At 42.7% G+C, this 19,573-nt stretch overlaps 1 protein-coding gene across 2 annotated transcripts in view; it reads left to right on the forward strand.

Moving 5' to 3' along the window:
- TMEM132C (transmembrane protein 132C) overlaps positions 1 to 19,573 on the forward strand; it is a 299,900-nt gene that overhangs the window by 262,129 nt on the left and 18,198 nt on the right. For both annotated transcript variants that reach the window (XM_030583380.1, XM_030583381.1), the window contains exon 5: positions 2,093 to 2,236. In XM_030583380.1, coding sequence (XP_030439240.1) covers positions 2,093 to 2,236 — 144 coding nt within the window. The remainder of the gene's footprint in view (positions 1 to 2,092; positions 2,237 to 19,573) is intronic.

Here is a 19,573-nt window from a genome sequence, read left to right on the forward strand (position 1 = left end):
GTGATACAGGGATAGGGTCCCAGTGCTTGGAGATCTTAGATTTGTCATCCAAGGTCAGATCAATAGCTTGTGGTCATATGCACTGAACAACATTGGTATCCTCACCTCCAACTTTCTATTTCTTGTTATTAATTTTATCTTATTCTACTACTAATTACCTACTACTGCATGCTTGAACAGGACTGCATTCAGGCCTGGAGTAAGCTCTAATGATTCCCATTCAAATTATTATGAGTTACACCTATAGTTACACTCAGTTATATGCAGTACCAGGCTGATGTTACACGTGCTTCATCTCCTCATATGTTCACACCTTTTCTTATTTTGTTCATTTGTTCTAATGGCCTGGCGTTTGGTAGGCTACCACTGGATGAAAACATTGATAAATCCCAAGCCTCACAGTATGTTAAACGCTTGAAACTGTTATTCTGTTTATGAGAGGTCTCTTATTCTGTGCCTGTCTCTTTAAATTAGATTTCTCCATCAGTAATTCACTCTAGTAGTCAAGACAAACTTGATCAGAATAGAATCATTTCAAAGCAGACCGACAATAGCCTGAAAAGATGCTCTGTCACTTCCACAAGCGCTCTCACTCCTCCTTCACCCTCAAGTCCTTCGTTCACACAGTTTAACATTCTCAGGCACAAGAAATAAGTAAAGGCGTTAAGAGACTGAGGCAAAAGACTCATTTCCAAGGACATATGATGCTAGCAATATCAAAAGAGACAGCAAAAGGTGTAGTGCATTTGGGTTTTGAAGTGGCTGTCTGGGTTATTCTATGCACATGGAGCTGGAATCCCACAGGAGGAAAGGTGATTTTTTTTTGAATTATTATTGCTTATTAAACTATTAGAGACTATTTTGAGGATTTCACTTCTTTTGTTTGTGAATATGCTTAAATGTCTGGCTGTCCAAAAGTGCCAATATATAGAACACGCTATGGGGCAAGATGTTCAAAAGTTAGGGTCTTACGGCCGTGTGTTTAACAAAAGTGGCCTGATTTTCAAAAGTGTCAAGTACCTGTCAGAATCAGTGGGTTGTGGTGGGTGCTCTCTCCCTGTTAAATCAGGCTTCAGAAGTCTAGGTGCCTAAGTAGGGACTGAGGGTATGTCTACATAACAAACTAGGTCGAATTTATAGAAGTCAATTTTTTTCAGAAATCTATTTTATACAGTCGATTGTATGTGTCCCCATTTAAGACCATTAAGTTGGCAAAGTGCGTCCACAGTACCGAGGCTAGCATCGACTTTTTGAGCATTGCACTGTGGTAGCTATCCCACAGTTCCCGCAGTCTCTGCCGCCTACTGGAATTCTGGGTTTAAAAGGCTGCATAAAGACTTGAAATTCTACCTAGAAGTCAGGCTTGGGATGGAATCACTTGAAAAGTGAAACCGCTGTTAGCTGTGTTGAAGGTGGATTAAAAGATTTATACCCTTTCAGATCTGATTTCAGGCTTTCAGGTTTCCTTCTTATTTTCCCCACGGTTCACTAATGCCTGCTGGATTCCTTACATTGTTTTACAGTTTAGTAGTGTCATCATCCGTATCAAAAGAAACAAAATCCTCCTGAAAAGTTCAGCTCCAGATACCAGACCCCATCTATGCAAATGGCCTGTATCCAAATACCACCATCCTGAACCGTGGCTCCGACCCATCTCAGTAAACAGCCCTGATGTCCAGTTTTAGTAAATAGTGGGTCTCATGTCTAGCAGTAAGCATTTGGACCCTTAATTAGCGTGCCTGTAATATGGGTAGAAAGCAGAAGCTGCCCTGGAAGCAGAGCCTTTCTGGAGTGAATTAAACTGCAAAGATGTTTGTTTTATATATGAGTGTACAGTTAAGGTCAGTGGGCTGTCAATGTGCATGCAAGAGTTTGTCTCATTCAGAGAATAAGTTTGGATTCACTACATTTGAATAGGTTCGTTTTTAGTTGGAGAGAATGAGCTCAGATCCCCAGCTGGTGATAACTGGCTTGTCTCCGTGGACTTACACCAGCTGAAACGCGGGCTCTGGGTTCTTAGGAATCTCTCTAACCTCCCTGTGGTTTCATCCCAGAAATGCTCTAACAGTTCTGTGCTTGGTTTTGTGTGCAGGACACAGAAATTCTGAACACCGCGATTCTCACGGGGAAGACAGTTGCAGTGCCCATCAAAGTGGTTTCCATTGAGGAGAACAGCACCGTGACCGACATCTCTGAATCGGTGGAGTGCAAGTCCTCTGATGAGGATGTTGTCAAAGTAAGTTCCCCTCATGTGCTTGCTTCCCAGTACTTCTGCCTTTCTATACAGAAATGGGGAAGGGGAAGCAGAACCCTGGACTGACCAATAAACCTGGCCCTGTGAGTTAGTTGTTCCCAGGCTTCAAATGAATAAGCAGGTGGTATGTAAAGGCACAGACGGGAACTAGGTTCCTCAGTGAAGACATTGTTGACTTTTAGTGGAAGTTGAGCATCTAACTCCCATTTGTGCCTTTGAAAATCTCTCCCTTTTGGGTCTACACTGCAAAAAAATGGCCAACGGCACCAAGTCTCAGAGCCTGGGTCAACCAACTGAGCTCACAGGTCTCGCGCTACTGGGCTAAAAATAGCAGTGTAGATGTTCAGGCTTGGGTGGGAGCCCAAGGTCTGAAATTCTCTCCTCCAGCCTGAGCCCAAACATTGACGTGCTGCTGTTAGCCCCGTACACCGAGCCCTGCGAGGCAGTCAACTGACGCAGACTCCGAGACGCGCTGCTATGGATAGCAATAGATACAATAGTGACATCTTGGTAACAGACTCACATAATTGTGTTGGTGTGTGAACCCCTTTGTTTGTATGTGAATTCCTGGGTTGGTATGTTAGCTCCTTTACCCTTGTGCAGAGAGAAAACACAAGGCCTGTGCACCATTTTTAAGTCCCATGTAAGCCCTCAAAATAGGGCTTAAGTAGTGCATGGTCCTTGTGCAGGGGTGAATTTATCCTTAGCTCATAAACTGTAAACTCCTTGGATCAGGGATTGTCATGTATTATGATTGTCTGGCACCAAGCACCAGAAGCCCAACCTTTAAGCACTACTGCAATATAAATGTTGTATAATATGGCATTGACCCCATTAGGCCTACGATATGCATCTAGCAAGGCAGCACCTGTGCAGCCACAGGGATTTGCAACAGATTTATTCAGATCATTGGTGTCTTCTTAAAGCAGAAGAACCCCTGTGTACTTGCAGCATCCTACACTTAAAAGCTCACAACGATGCACTGTGGTGGGATTCATGTTGAGGTCTTTATTACAGCCACATAAACACTGCTCCCGATTAATTTATTGTGATTACCTTCATTAGAATAAGTATGAAATGAGTTAATTCTTTAATGAATAATCATTGAAACAGTTTGCCATCTTCAAACCAAGAGGACAGAGAAAAGAAACCAGGCGGGCTCAGAAACTTAGTCACTCTTTGAAATAATGGACAGAGGACAGCAGCAGGAGGCCTCAGAGCCAGTGCCAGGGCCTTTGCACAGATGTTCTTGTGCCTCCAATGGATCCCTGGGATCTGTATAGCTAAGGGATCCAATGGGCTTGGGGGAAGAAGGCTGTTGCCTGTAGAAGAAACAGAATCACACAGTTGTTGTTCATCCTCACCCGATGATGTCCATCTTTGCAATGACAGTAGAGTGACGGCCAAAAATATATTAACAGCCCAGAGTAATTATTTGATGGGTTGAAGAAAATATCTGATTAAAAATTGAAAGAAAAAACAAACTCTCCTACCAAAGAGAGCCCCCTTCAGGCTATTTAATATCAGTGTTTCTTGAGCAATTGCAATTCTCAAAGCATTTGATGATCTGGAAAGGACAATGTTGTCTTGAAGTGTTATGTCCTATTAGCATTTCGAGCTCTACTCTTAGGCCTGGTCGACATCTAAAACTTGGGTCTCCCGAGCTATGTCATGCAGGGCTGTGAAAAATTCACATCCCTGAGCAAGGTAAATTAGCTGACCTAGGTTGATGGACCTAGCTACCACTTCTCAAGGGTGTGGATTTACTACAATGGCAGAAAAACCTCTTATGTCTCTATAGTTAAGCATCTATGCCACAGCTAGCATTTGTAGTGTAGACATACCCACAGGCCTTTTCCCAAAGACTTTTGTCTCTACAACAAGCATTTTCCAAGAGGAGGCTTTTTGCATTAGTTCAATTTTTTAGGTGAGTTCTGAAAGCCCATCTTTCTAACTGCTCTGAGGTTAAAGTTAAATAAAAAACTGGAAACTAGCACTCAGATGTTTGTTGGAGTTGAATGGAGGAATTTTTGAGATGTAATTTCTTCCTCTGATATAATGTTCTGAAATGATTCAGATTAGTAGAGAAGCTGTTGTTACTTTCAGAAAAATGTGCAGTGCACCTGAGGGGATGCATCTATCACACGCAAATGTTAACTGCTATAAATAACAGGACGATAGGGCTGGACAGGACCTTATGGGTCATTGTGTCCAGTCCCCTGCTATCAGAGACAACTCTCTTATATAATCCCATTCATAAATTTATCAAGCTCCATTTTACAACTAGTTAGGTTGTTTTTTTCCCACTACTCTTACTGAAAGGCTGTTCAAGAATGTCACTCCTCTGATGGTTAGAATCCTTCTTCTACTTTTCACTCTAAGTTTATTCTTGTGCCAACCTTGTCTCTTAGTTCAAATAACTCTTCTCTCTGATATGTTTATACAGAGCAACTATATCCCTTCTCAGCCTTCATTTTGCTAGACTCTTTTAACCTACTCTCATAAGATAGGACTTCCATTCCCCTGATTATTCTAGAGCTCTTCTCTGCACCTTTTTCAAGTGTGAATTCATATTTCTTGAACACAGGTGACCAGAATTATACAGGATATTCCATTTGAGATTTCACCGGTGCCTTGAATAATGACATTAATGCTTCCCTCTTTCTACTGGAAATATCTCGCCTGATACATCCTAGGATCACATTTGGCTTTTTCATGGTAGCACCACATTGGTGTTTTATAGTCATTCTCTGATAGACCTGGCTGAATTGGTCATTCTCCTCCTCTGTCATTTCCAACTGATGAGCGCCCAGTTTATAGCAGAAATTCGTGTTATTAGTCCCTAATTGCATGACCTTGCCCTTCACACAGCCCATTTCTGTTACTCCCGTCTCCAAGGTCCTGCATAATTTTCTGTTTCCCTATGTCTGGAAGATACCTCCCAACTTTGTGTCATCAGCAAATTCCTTAGCACACGACTATGTTTTGTGCAAGGTAGGTTGTTCCAAGACCAATCCTGAGGAACTCTACCACAGGTTGAACCCCTCTAGTCCGGCACCCTCAGGACCTGACCAGTGCCAAACCAGAGAATTTGGCGAACCACGGAAGGTCAATATTGTAGTGAGCGGGTCTCTTTATTTTTATCATCGCCGAGGTGAATAAACTGAATGACAGTTGTCAAACGCTGCCTATCCAAGGCTTACCGCTCTCTTCTTAACAAAGTGTTAGTGTTGTTACACAATTTTACTGTATTGGCACAAGAAAATAAGTAGATAAAGCATAAAAAACATAAAATCATGCCGGACCATAGATGTTGCTGGACCAGAGAGTGCCAGACTAGAGTAATCTCCCGTAAGCTTAATAATTCTCCTTTTAGCTTAACACATTCTCATCTTCCTTTTAACCAGTTCCTCCTCCATTTTTACAGTTCCTGTACTAATCCCCGTCAGCTCCATCTTATAATAAAGCTAGTTTAAAAAAAAGTTGCAGTGAAAAATTCTGAAGAAAAGTTTTCATCTAAAATTTTTCCTTTAAAACACTCCAGCTTTCATTGGAAATTCTGAAGAATTGCATTCTACTTTATATCAAGCTTTTTGCTTTGATTCAGTTTTCAAAAACCACCCAAAATGAAAAATGCAGTTGAAAACTGAACAAAAATATTTTGAAATTTCCCATCCATTCTCTACCAAATAAATCATTGTCATTTCCTGTGAAAAATTTCATTTTGGATTTTTCAAGCAGAGTCTTAGAATTGAAAAATGTGGCTCTAATAAATACAGACTCCCGTGTTACTGGGAAAGGAAAGTGGCATCTTCAGTAAGGGTGATGTGTGTGTGTGCACGCACAGAGTTCATACTGAAGGAAATTTCTTGGTCTTTCTGAGGAGCTCTGTATTGTTTTAAATTCTATCTTATTCTGGGGGCAGGGAGGTGGGGTGAGGGAAGGGAGCAATCCAAATTAAGTCAAGTCTATGGGTATTGAACAGCCACTCCCTTATGCTGATTCTGTTTGCTCCACCCCTCCCACCGTCTCCCTTCCTTAGTCTTTCCAGCTCATCACCCTAACATAACCCCAAGGAAAGGAGTTAAATAACAAAGATAAAATAAAATACAGTTACAGAACTAACATGACGTTTGCAGCCATCACATTGTTTTCTCTGCTTGTATGTTCTTTCCCGTTCCTCTACCCTTTGTCTGACGAGCCTGTTTAGATGGTAAGCTCTTCAGGGCAGGGCCCTCACTTGCTCGGTTTGTACAATAGCTAGCACAAGGTGAACACGTTCCGTTGGCCCCATTGGCACTATTGTAATAAACATGATCAATAAAAAAAGTATGAAAGTCTATAGTGGAGCTGTGCAGCGAACTAGAACTATTTGACTATAAAAAAAAAAAATGCAGGGGCAGTAGGAGATTGACAAGAGCAGTGTGAAACTCAGAGATTCACCCTGTTGGAGTTAATACAAACATTTTTCACGTGGTTTCAGCCCGTATGGAATTTGCATTAAGCGTTGCATTCAAACAGCTTAACAATGGAAGCTGCAGGTGATCATCACTTCTCAGGATTTGGCTCTGGTATTAGTCACCAGGTAATTAAATAGCTCCTCGTATGAGTCAAGCAAAGAGCAAGTAGGTGATATTTCTTCCCTGTGATTTGAAGTGCCGTCAGAGAAAAGCCCATTTGCGTTCATTTTACAATGCCCCAGGTCGACTGCAGTGACATGATTCCAGGTAACAGGGCATAGTGGTGATCTAAAAAATAGAATGCGTCTGCAAGTAGCACATAATGCTTTCCCCAGCTATGAGACTTGTCTCTGAGTTGTTCAGTGTCCTGCCTTGATCTGCTGCCTTTCTTTTTTTACCCCTTCAGTTTCAGCTTCTGCCAGCATTACAGCTCCTTTGCTCCCAAATGTACAGTTGATTTCATGAGTTATAAAAGTGCTCGAGTGCTCCAGACCTTCACACAATGGTCCTGATCTTTTAAAGGTGGACAAGAAATTTATTATGGCACCAAAATAAATCAGCCAAGTTCTACTTTGATCTATGTATCTGAAACCATTATAATGATTCCAGCTTCCCAATCCCAGGCATATTTTAATCTCCTGAAACCCAGGAAGATTTACCTGCTCTTGTGAATCCTTCCACACAGCTCATTTAGGAGCAAATATGAGTTGGCTTCAGAGGGTCTCTGCTCACAGCTTGAACAAGGGCAGGCTCCCCAAGAAGAGCTGAGTTTGGGGGAGCTTGTAACCCTTTGTGTCAGTCCCGAACTAAAGAGGCTCAAGCTGAGGATATTTCTCCAACCTGAGGTTCATCTGCCCTTGTATTCTAGTTGTACAGCAACGGCTCCGTTTATTCCAGAAGCTACTCTAAGCATTGGTTTGGGGTTTGTCATTCTTTGACTAGCTTTCTTAGCATTGCTAAATGACTAAGAGCTGGTAAGATCATACTAGTGCACTCTATTGCTATTGTTATTTATAACTGGTGTGGCTGTGGGGCCCAAAGGCCCCATTCAGGATCAGGGTTCATAGTACTACACATGATCCCTGCCCTGAAGCACTACATCTGATTTCTTTTTATTTTACATTTACGCATTGGAGAAGGTTTCAAACCAAAACCATGGATCCAAACGTAGTGAATATGGATTCACACATACAGAACCACGGTCCATCACTGTGTATTGAACTGGAGCCTTCAAAACCAAAAGCACAAGATCCTAATTAAGGGAGAACTTTAGTGGCTGTTAGTAAGTAGCAGCTCTTAGTCATATTGAGACCAATCACGAGAGGGAGACCTAGTCACATGGACAGGGCTACTGTATTACACAGTTACGTAAGACTTTTAGAACTGAATCTGAGTTCAAAATTCAGATTTCCCAGCAGTCCCTGTTATAATGGTCTAAATAACCCCCAAGATCAAAACATCTCTAAACTTTTGGAGTTGAAAATCTGGCTCAGAATTTTAGTGGTTCAGGCCCAGCCTTATTGCTGACTGTTTTGCTAATAGTAAAAGTATTAATAACACTGTTGGTGTTAAAGATTTCAAGCTGATAGTCGTGAGATTTATTGGCACTCACCAAGATCACAGTATTTTGCCTAAAGACGCATATAATTTTCTCAGAATATTGCTGATTTCAGTGGAACTATTCACAGGAGTAAAGTGACCTCAGCATGCATGAGTGTAGGAAAGGACCTTCTGCAGATTTTTGCTAGTTGTAATGGAAACACAGCTTTACAAAATCAATCCATTCTGATAAAAGAGACATGATCCCTTGCTCAGATGCCTGCTACTCATTTGTGGTATCCATTCAGATTAAAGCAGGCTGGATGCTACATGCTGTGTAACCCAGCAAAGTCTCATTCTAACAGTAAGACAGGGAGCAGTTTCCCTAAGCAGATCAGTGAGTAATTGTGCACCATGGGGGGTTTTGTTAGGGAAAGCTTACTTTTAAAATTTTGTGGCTTGAGACGTCGCCAGACTCAGCCCCTGGGGGGGAAAACCACCAACAGTAGTGCATTTTTTGGAAGATATTTGGTTATTCATTTCTTTAATACATCCACCCTGGAATGATGAACTGTTTGAAAGCCTTCCGTTGCATTCTTTGGCTACTACCAGCATGGTACCCTGCTCCACAGTATTTCAAAGGTCAGATACATTTTAAATCTCTTCCTTTTATTTTATCCCATTAATTTTATACAAGGGGATCCCAGAGACAGATGCATATATTTGGGAATATGTTCCCCTGTTAGCCTCATCCACAGGCATTTTCAGAAGAGCTGCACAGTGCTCCTTCTTGCTGACATTAAATTCTAGTGTCCTCAACTGGTGGCTAAACTGCAGGAAATAGGAGACCACTGGGCCTTGAGATCTTATTCTGGAGTCAATGGCAGGGCCTCATCCTGTAGGAGCTCATATTGGAGTTCCTGATGTCTCCACATGAGCCTTGTTCAGGCAACCAGATACCGCGGTGATGCTGCAATAGATGTATAGATGGTCCATCACCTCATTGTCCAGCTGCTAAGCAGATAGTTACCTACTCGGTACTGAATCTGTGGTTGTACCTACAGACCACAGAGTCACCTCTTAAACTCTATACCTGAAGCATGGGGTTTAGACCCCAGCACCTTTTGTTCCCCAGCACCTTCTGTTCCAAAACCAGCCCTCTAGTACTTGAGCTAAGGGAGAAGATCTCTTACTTTATTACCTCGTTATGGGCTACCTCTGAGAGGGTCAATGGAGTCACACATGCTGGAGCAAGGCTGATATTCCATCCCTTAGAGGAAAGTGGTGATGTGTTAAACACACTAGCCAGTACAGTATTGTGCCGTGTGGAGAGAGAAATGATGTCGGCGTATGATTCTCATTGGTGGGCACATTACAGTGCTATAGAAATACTCAGGCTAACCAGATCATCAGGAAAAGGCCACAGTAGCTAGCATACACCCAACTGCCCCAGGGTTAATGTAGGGCCTGCTCCTGCTCCCAGCAAAGTCAGTGGGAGTTCTGCTATTAACTTAAATTAGAACAGAATCAAACTCCTCTAAGAGCCAGTTTTCTGGCCTTGAACATAGCTTGGGACACTAATCATCTCAATTCAGTGGGACTTTATTGGCATGACAAGCTAGGCAAGTGATGCCAAAAAAAAGACTGACCCCTCAGGTACTGGTGAGGAGTAGGAAAAGTACATTCAGGACATACCTACGTGCTGTGTTCAGGGTTGAGCTCTTTGTCCACTTGTCAGCAGCATCCAGAGGCAGGTTGCTATGAAGCATGACGCCATCTCTGTTATCTCAAGAGTTTCAAAAAGTCCAGTTCCTTTGGAGACTTGGCACTTCTGGGGACGCCCAGCAGTTTCCTCTCAGGCCTTTAACCTGCTGCTCAGGGAAGGAAAAGAATCCAAACTGGCATTGCATCTCGGCATAGAGACACAGGTTTTGTACAGGACCTCTACTGCAAAGTCTTCAAGCCTGGGAGGATTTAAAGCTGCACATTATATTTTTAGTGCAGGAGATGGGAGAAAATAAAAACACTGACTGGCAGGAAAGAAGCAGGTTGTTCTGGCTGAAAATAGCTGGTCAGGAAGAACACGAAGTTCCAATAAAAACCTCTTACAGTGAGTATAAGGTGATTGATTTATGAATCATCTTTTACTTAAGTCAATAAATTCTGTCTGGAGTTGGTTAGCTGGATGTAGCTGCTTTAGAGCTGAACTGCAGGCAGATGATTATGTATGGATGAAATGTATAGTCTTTCTAACTCAAGACTATAAAACTAGGGGAACTTTGCCACGATGGGTTTCCACACAGCTGGTGTGGTGCTGGACAGACCGGATTTTGAACAATTGCTTCAATGCAATGTTTGTTAATCTCACTTCAACTGGTGAGAGTGCTGCAAAGCTCATGAAATTATGAGGAAATCAGTGCTAAACTTCTGGTGCTACCAGCTCTTTAAACTCTTCTGCCCTCCTGAGTTATGATTGTTAGTTGCTACTAATCCACTGTTCAACAGGGATGGCCATATTCCAACTGCTTCATCCCAAAGTACAGCATGGATTGGGTTGGTTCCTTGGGGTTTGTGTGTGGCGGGGAGGCGCGGGCTTTTTACAGGGAAAAGTTAGGGTTTCAGTTGAACTGCAGTACACATTCTAATTTGTATTTATTATTTGCATTACAGTAGCATTTGGATTCCTCAGCTGTGATCAGGGCCCATTGTGCTGACGCACTGTACAGACACATATTAATAGATGATCCTGCTCCAGGGTGTTTACAGTCTAAATAGAGAAGACAAGTAGAGGTAGTAGTAGTTTTACATATGGCACAAAGAAGTGAAATGACTTTCCAAGTCACAAAGGGACTCTGTGGCAGACTCAGGAACAGAACCCAAATTTCTCTGATCCCCAGTCAGTGCCTTGACCATGACACCATCCTTCTTCTCGGATATTTCTTCCTTCCTCTGCTAATAGGTGTGTTCTTGTGATTCAGATGCAAATGAAAAACTCTAAAAACAGATAATAAATAACACAGCATGGGAATACTTCTGATATGCTGCTCTAAAGTCCCATTACTCTCATGCTTTTCTCTGAGCAAATCTGACATGCCATGTCGTATTTAGAACAGAACTGCAAATAAAAAATTCCTCCTGTACTTTTAAGTGTCTCATAATGTAATTGAATCATATACATCAGTACAGCAGAGTGTCAGAAAACTAGACTGTAGTGCGGACTTTCTTCTGAATGCAGTTCCAAAAAAATGCCAACAGACTGTGACGCTTTTAGAGAAGAAATTATATTACTAGAGACACAGAGAGAAAGGAACAGAAGAATTTGAAAAAGCAGGAGCCTAATGTATAAACACAAGTCTCCAATCATCAGCCTCTGTTTAAATTGAAACTCATAATTGGTTTAATATGAAATCCTGGAAGTCAATAGTGAAAGGTATAAGTACACCAGCAACCATAGTATGCCAAAGACCTTCCGGAACACCCAAAGAAACATTGGACCATATAATTGCGGAATTCTCTCCATGTCATCTCGTGGATTCGTTCTGCTCACTAATTGTGTGTCATTATAGAAGACCTTACATCATAAATGAACAATCAAAGCGACATGGCAGTAACAACACTTACCACAACAGTAACAGTAACAACACCTACAGGAAGTGCTCCAAAATCAACTTCAAAGCTGCAAATCAAGACCTACACAGACCCCAGCCTTTGTAGCAAGGGAAGGATAACAGAGTTGTTAGGAGGCTCCACTTACTTTCCTCCGAACTTATATGTACTGTGCTATTGAGCCTCACTGATGCTGCTGCAGTTAAGGATCCTTTATATTTACCCTCATTTCTCCCCCCTTTCCCGCCCAGTGGGGTTAAAATCATATGCTCTTTTAAAATTACACTATGAGGAAACCGCATACAAGCCATCAGCACGGTTGTGAATCTGTCATTGGCATGAGACTTGTGACCCAAGGGAAAGTGTAAATCATTGAAGACTTACTTTTTGGAAAGTTACAAAGCAGCAAACATGCTGCAGTTCCCATTCAAGTTAGCAGATGTGATTTGGACCAGTCTTAAGTTTAAGAAAGGAACAGTCTCTGTGCTCACCTCGGTGACCCCAGCACTGCCATGCAGAACTCACATTCGCTTTGTGCGTATAGTCCTGTCATATCCCTAGCGAGCAGGACCAATCGCTTTGCATTTGCACCCTTTTCAGAAATGGTTTGACTCTAGAGTGCACAGCACAAGACAGATTTTGGTTTGTTTGCTAATGTTGGCTTGGAGGGTTCACATGGCTTAGAGAGTCTGCAGTTCGGCTTCAACATGCTGGTCACTTGGAGCAAATACATCGCCCTGCAGTCTCAGCTAGCCATCAGTGACCTCTCTGCTGTCTTCGGTCTGTCATAGCGAATGAGATACGGTGAGTTAAATGTTCCACTGCTGCACTGCAGATCTGCCAGCAGTCTTTGTAATGAGATTAGGGAACGTACAGCCCTTTCCATAAGAAACACTCTGAGAGTTTTAACCTTTGAGAGGTTTATAGGTAATTTTGTTTATTCTAACGATAGTGTGGAATATGCAGAACCTTCGAAACTAAAGGGTTCTAAATTGCTTCATGAACGATGACCCTGATCTCTCAAGATTCTCTGCGCCTTCAGTTCTAAAGGCCCAATCCTGAAGTAATTTGTGCTGGTCATTGGGAATGTTTCCCAAGGATCGATCCCGAGGAAGGAAGCCATTTTGCATGTACAGCATGGCAGTTATGTGCAGGCACACTGCAACGTTCCAGCATAGACTCCTTTGCCCATTTAGAACTACAGACGGAAACTGTAAGAAGGGCAGAATGTTGGCTTAAATAAGTCATTAAAATATAATCATTGCCCAGTTCTCTAATTATCCTTTCTAGGTTAGGAATAGTTACTGTCTCTAACTATTCTGAGTCTGTTTTATAGGTGGGTACTAGTTAAAGGCAAACATTCTCAGTCTCGCTCTTGTTTGTAGAATGATCAAATAGGACTTTTCCAACAGCTAGGATCCTGAGGATGTTAAATCTCGGTTATTGCCTTTACTTCTTACTTGCCTTCTGTATGGGAGGAGCTTGTGGCCTCATTTTTAGAGGCAATGAACACCCACAACTCCAACTGACGTCAGTGGGCCACACTGCCAATTATCAACTCTTTTGGTTGTTGATTCATTTTTAAGGACCCCTTGAATGCAGCATTAAAAGGCTCTGAATGTATTCTGGGGATTATGGAACAGCTCAAAGCTGAAGCTTTAGCCCTTCTCAGATGCACTGTTTTTAGCATGAAAGCATATTTTTCAAATGAACCTTATTTAAGTCTCCACTGACCAGTATCCATTCTCAGTATTGAACCTTACCTTGGTTCCAGATGCAGCACAGGCCTAGAAATAAACTGATCTGTTCTTCAGCAGACATCTCCCTTTTTCCAAGAGTCAGATATCTACTCCTCAGAATCATGGGCCCAATCTTGGAATTCCTACTTGGGGGTGGGGTCTCGTGGAACAACTAGTAGGACATAAGGTGGATTTGGTGGAGAACCACCCTTATGTGAAGATCCCTAAGACTTTCATAGGGATGAAGCCTATAGAGTCATGTACAAATTACTCTCAAAACCTATAGAATGTAGCAGAGAATTCTCTCCTTCCAACTGATGATTTTAAAAAATAATAATCCTATAATATTCTGTGAAAGGATATCAAACTTTATTAAATTCTAAAGGATAGTTCAAAAAGTCTATAGAAGGGTTACCATTGTCTGTTAAATTCTATAGGGAAGTGCTTTTCAACTTTTTTTGATTTGTGGACGCCTAAACTTTTTCAGATGGAGATGTGGACCTTTTTGGAAATATTAGACATAGTCTGTGGATACCGCAGGGTCTGCAGACCACAGATTGAAAACCACTGTTCTATGGTAATGATAACCTTTCACAGATACCTTACACATAGTTTGCAGACCCCAGGTTGAAAACCACTACTATAGGACTTTTCCATAAGGGTTGGAGTCTTCCATATTTGATACTGCAGTTCCATATTTCCAGGAGTGACTTCAATCAGATCACTTAACCTCCTTGAATTTCCCCTTCTGAAAATAAGGGTAATGATATTTTGGTAAAAGCTATCAGATCTATAAATGAAAAGTGTTATATACACTTCTACCTCGATATAACGCAACCTGATATAACACGAATTTGGATATAATGCGGTAAAGCTGCACTCCGGGGAGGTGGAGCTGCGCGCTTGGCGGATCATAGCAAGTTCGATATAATGCGGTTTCACCTATAACATGGTAAGATTTTTTGGCTCCCAAGGACAGCATTATATAGGGTTAGTGGTGTAATTGCTAAATGTTGCTATCTTTTATTCTTTATGCTACAAGTGTTTTCAATTATATCTAAATTTAAAAAAATATATAAAAACATTTCTTTTCATTACAATATTTTTACAAAATCTTTTTAACATTTAAATTGTTCTCACAGTAACAGGCAAATGCCTATTTTAAACACCAAAACATAAGATCCGGATCTCTAAAATGATGCATATGGTAGGACCCTGCACCTGTGTGCTTCACTTTGTAGGATGGAGCCTAAAAATGGAGCAAACGTGTCCTGATTCTTGCCCTCCATGGCACCACAGACGTGCTGAGGCAGTATTTAGTTGTTCCCCTTTACTACACGGATCTTTAAGCTGATTTGTCTCCTTTCATCTTACAATGGGCCAAGGCAATCATTTTTCATCCTGACAGGGAGATTCCAAAGAGCAGACGGATGAATGTAAAAATATAAACTTGACTGATTAGATGCAGTGATTCCAGACTTTCCATTGACTGATGGGAGTTGAATTGGGTTCGTGAAAAATAATAAAGTGGCTCTGTCTGATAGGAGATCCCATTGAACATTTTAATCTCTGACAGCTGGACCCTGCCGCATTCTACCATGGAGGGTTGAGGTGTGGGATCTGAGTTTGATTTTCACACTGGCAGAGACTGCGGTCAAGGTGAATACAGCATCCTCAGAAGTGATCTCAGTGACTGACTCAGGAGCAGTTTTGATGGCATCTGAAGGAAGCTATGGCCTGTCTTCCTGGGCCAAGAGAAGAATTGACTCCATGTGGAATTAAGGGTGGAAGAGACACCAAAGTAGTAAGTTCTGAGGGGCCTGGAAGACTGCAGGTCACTTAAAAATCTTAGGGCCTGGTTCTGCAACCCTTAGTTTGAGTGGCGCTTAGTCACATATGTAGTCTTATTGGCTGTAATGAAGCTACTTGCATGAAGAGGTACAACTCAAGTACTGCAGAACCCATCATCATAAATAAGGTGTATATTCATCTATTTCAAAACCTTTTGCCGTGTTTTATGGTAATTAGTTTATATAGACTGCAGAGGAAATTGAAGCTTCATGAAGCCATAATGGAAACTTTGAGAGATGTTAATTGAAGAACTTCCCTTAAATACCCAAGCACCTTGCCAGGAGCCTGACAGGACAGCACAATCTGGTTTGGAACTCGCTGGAAAGGAGGAACCCATCTAAGTTGTGCCTTGTTAAGAAAAACTTGTCTGTGGGCCCAAGTTCTTCAACACTGCATCTGTAGCTTCTTCACTCTATGAGGCCATCACCCAAAATGTCACAGGCGGTTTTGCATCACTAAGAACAGATTGGGTGAGAGGCAGGAATACGAGAAAACCACTCTCTGTGACATATGGTCTCCTGTCAGAAACACAAGCTGCTGCTTCTCTCTCCTATTAAAACTGTGAGTGACAGTGGGGGAAGCCAGTGTCTGGAATAGAATGCAGGTTAGGACTATGCAGGCTATTTCACATGGCTGCTGATACATCTCTGTCCTGTCATGCAACATTCCTGCTGTTATAGCCTAGGCTTTATTCTGTGACTTATCCTGAAGTGAATCAGATTGTCTGGTGGCCTGTGCTGTCATCAAATGATATTCGGAACATCAAAGAGTTCATCAAGCACGGAACATTGAAACCAGAGTTAGGTTAGGGCCATGTAATATGTGTCTTTGTCTAAAGTGCAATAGAGAGGGGAGATGATCTAAAAAATAACGAGGCAGTATAGTCTACCTGTTAGAGCAGTGAACTGAGACTCAGGATTTTCAAGGTGTTTCTCCAGCTCTGCTACTTGTTCGCTGTGGCCCTGGCTAAATCACTTAGGTGACGTTTTTTCTGAAGTGCTTCTAATTTGAGTAGCCTCATGTTTAGATGCCCAGTTTTAGACACCTAAGACCAGATGAGCAGTGCTGAGCACACAAAACGTGGACTCCTGCCAATGATGTCTAAAATTTGGCCTCCAAAATTACAAGTGACTTTTGGTTATTTGTGGCACCTTATAGACTAACAGATGTTTTGGAGCATGAGCTTTCGTGGGTGCATGCATCTGACGAAGTGGGTATTCACCCATGAAAGCTCATGCTCCAAAACGTCTGTTAGTCTATAAGGTGCCACAGGACTCTTTGCTGCTTTTGCAGATCCAGACTAACACAGCTACCCCTCTGATACTTGGTTATTTGTGTTTCCCTGCCTCAGTTTACCAACCCACAGAATAGGGATAATAATAGTATCCTGCTTCTCAAGGGTGCTATAAATCGTTTGAAGGACACCATGCTGTAAATGGAAAGCATTACTGTGTATTACCAGCTTGCATTGGTCTTGGTAATGAATTCTCTGAATATCTGTCAAACTCTTTTCATTTGTGAGCTAATCAAGATTCACACCTAGTTTTCTGGATGCAAAAGACCTAGTGCATTCAGCAGCCTGTCATCAGCTAAGCTTCTAATAGGTGCCTACTGAATTCTAGTTCTGGCACATCCTACTTTCTAGTTATGAGAGCCAGACAGTGTGGAAGGCAACTGACAAGAACTAGAGTTTGAACTGTATCTCCTGTGAGGGGAGGTGTTAATATATCTTCACTAGCAGGAAGCCTTCCCAGGTCCAGTAGGTTAATGGACGCAGGCAGGACACCTACAGCTATCATAATGAGACATTTCTGTTCTTTACATTTTAGTTCCAGGGCTTTATAGCTTGCAGACTGCTTAATTAAGGCTAAGCCAGACAGACTTTGTGATGTACACCAGGAACTGGACTGGTACCTTGCGAACTGGTGGTGCTCAGAAACTTTTACAAATGCCATATTAAAAGCTTCTCTCCTTTTTTTTTTCATTCCTTGTCCTGTAGAGCCCTGGCAGTGTGGGCCAGATTTAAAGCCTGTTTCCAGAGGTAAAAGAAGCTTGGGAAGAGTGAAGAAGCTTACATTACGCTAAAAGAGTCCATTCATCTCATTAATTTCCAGGCCTTTTACAAGTCATTCTTTCCACAGCAGGGTTACAGCGATCTGAAATGGAGCAGATAAGTTTTTGATTCCAACTGTCTTTCAAAACCTAAGCGTCTTGGCTGCCATTTGACACAAAATTTGCCTTGCGACGTGTCTGTGGCCGACTGTATCTTAATATAAATTGCTCCGGAATCTGTAGAGTCCTTCGTGGATACAAAATTTGTATTCGCATCCACCTGCGATCCGCAAATAGGGCCCACAGATATCTGCAGATATGCAGGGCTCTAGGAATCTGCAACAGAGGTCAGAGCCCCAAGACAGTCCTCCCTGGTGCCTCCTTCTCTGTAGGGGAGGCAGCATTCCCTTCCGTGATTTCCGATTCCAGGTCAGAAGGTAGTCAGACTCTGCGTGAGGACACTAGGCGGTATATGCTATGAAAGGCCTTCATCATCCTGCAACAGAGCTTTACTGCAGGATAACAGCCTCAGTCTGCAAGCAAGGGAGAAGTATGGGGTCTTGTCTGTGTCCAGGGCCCTCAGTAAAGAATCCCCTCTATATTCATTACAACCAAGTTCTGTTTCTGCTTTATTAGCAGGGAGCTCGCATTCCCTTCCAAACTGCAAAGTTCCAGGGTACTACAGCACAGTTCTCAAAGCGGCCACAGGTCATGCTCTGGGGGGGATGATTTGATGTTTCTGTTCCAGGCTGCCAGCTCGCTAAAATGTGGTTTGACGCAGGATGAAACCATCCAAGCCACGTGGAGCCTAAGTGGCCTTTGTTAGAAGGGAGCACAAGAAATAAAGCATAGAGAAAGGAAGCATCTGAGAAATTTTGCTTAGCCCTGGCTTTTCATCTCTCTCTTTTTTTTTTTTTTTTTTGTCTTTTTGGTCTAAAGTTAGAAAAATAACTAGGGATAAGTAGCTGTAATGCCAACTTTAATAAGGAAGGAAAGTGCTGAAATGGCATCAGAGAGCTCCTTAAAATTCAAAACTTTTCGCTGATCTGCTGCACCAAGTGGAGCAGATCATTTGCATAAAGGTGATGGCTAAGCAGGAGCTCTCTTCATCATCTCTCACCTCTTTAGATGCAAGAGATAAAAGGACGTTTCAAAGGGGAAATGTTTTCACGGTGAAAAATGTAAACACTGGAAGGTGAGGAAAGGGAGAGAGACTGATATCACCTGTTCACACAGACAGTCTCCAGCTTCTCAACTTCTGTCCTGGGCTCAGTGAGTTATTGTGGACCAAAATCACAGATGATGGGTGCTAGTCACATTGCTTAAAGCACTTCTGGAAGGTGCTCAGATACCACAATGCAAGAAATGGACTAGAACTTCCCTATCACTATGCCTGTAGGGGGGTTAGAGGAGTGGTTGCAACATGCTTAAACGTACCTGACCCTGCCTAGGTGCGGCAGCACAGGCATCCGCGTGGGCTCACCACCTGAGAAAAAACCCAGAGTCTGGGCCGGGCTTGTACAGCCCCTGCTGAAGTCCGTGCTGCCCTGGCTTCAATGCTATTGCTAACTCGAGCAAGCGAGGTGAAAGCTAGCCATCCCAAGTACAAACCTATTGGGAATTAGGGTTCGCCGGCACTGAGCCCCTGACTAGCTAGCTCCCTAGTGAGCACCAGAGAGGACACGCAGCTGAATCACGCTTGGATTGCAGCAAAATCACCTGATTGGCCAGACCTCCTGATTGGCTGGAGGAACCACCAAGCGTCCTCTGAAGCCCAGCAGCAGCAGCGTTAGGCCAAGGGCAGCTCAAAGCATCATCCAGGGCTGCAGTAGTCCCTGCTTGTTCCCAGGCCTGCTCCTGGCCTGCCTCGCTCCCTGTAACCCAGGTCTGACCCATGGCTCCAATTCCTGTCTTCAGTTCTGGCACCTGAACGCTGACCCTGAGCTCCTACTCCTGCTGTAACCACTAGGTGTGACTCCTGCTTTAACCACTCTGCCTAACCACCCACGCCCCGGTCTCTGACACAACCTGCCTGAACCTCAGGGGTATGTACACAGAGCAGCTAGCATGTG

The sequence above is a fragment of the Gopherus evgoodei genome, chromosome 13 (genome assembly GCF_007399415.2).
Source record: "Gopherus evgoodei ecotype Sinaloan lineage chromosome 13, rGopEvg1_v1.p, whole genome shotgun sequence".
Classification (NCBI taxonomy): domain Eukaryota; kingdom Metazoa; phylum Chordata; order Testudines; family Testudinidae; genus Gopherus; species Gopherus evgoodei.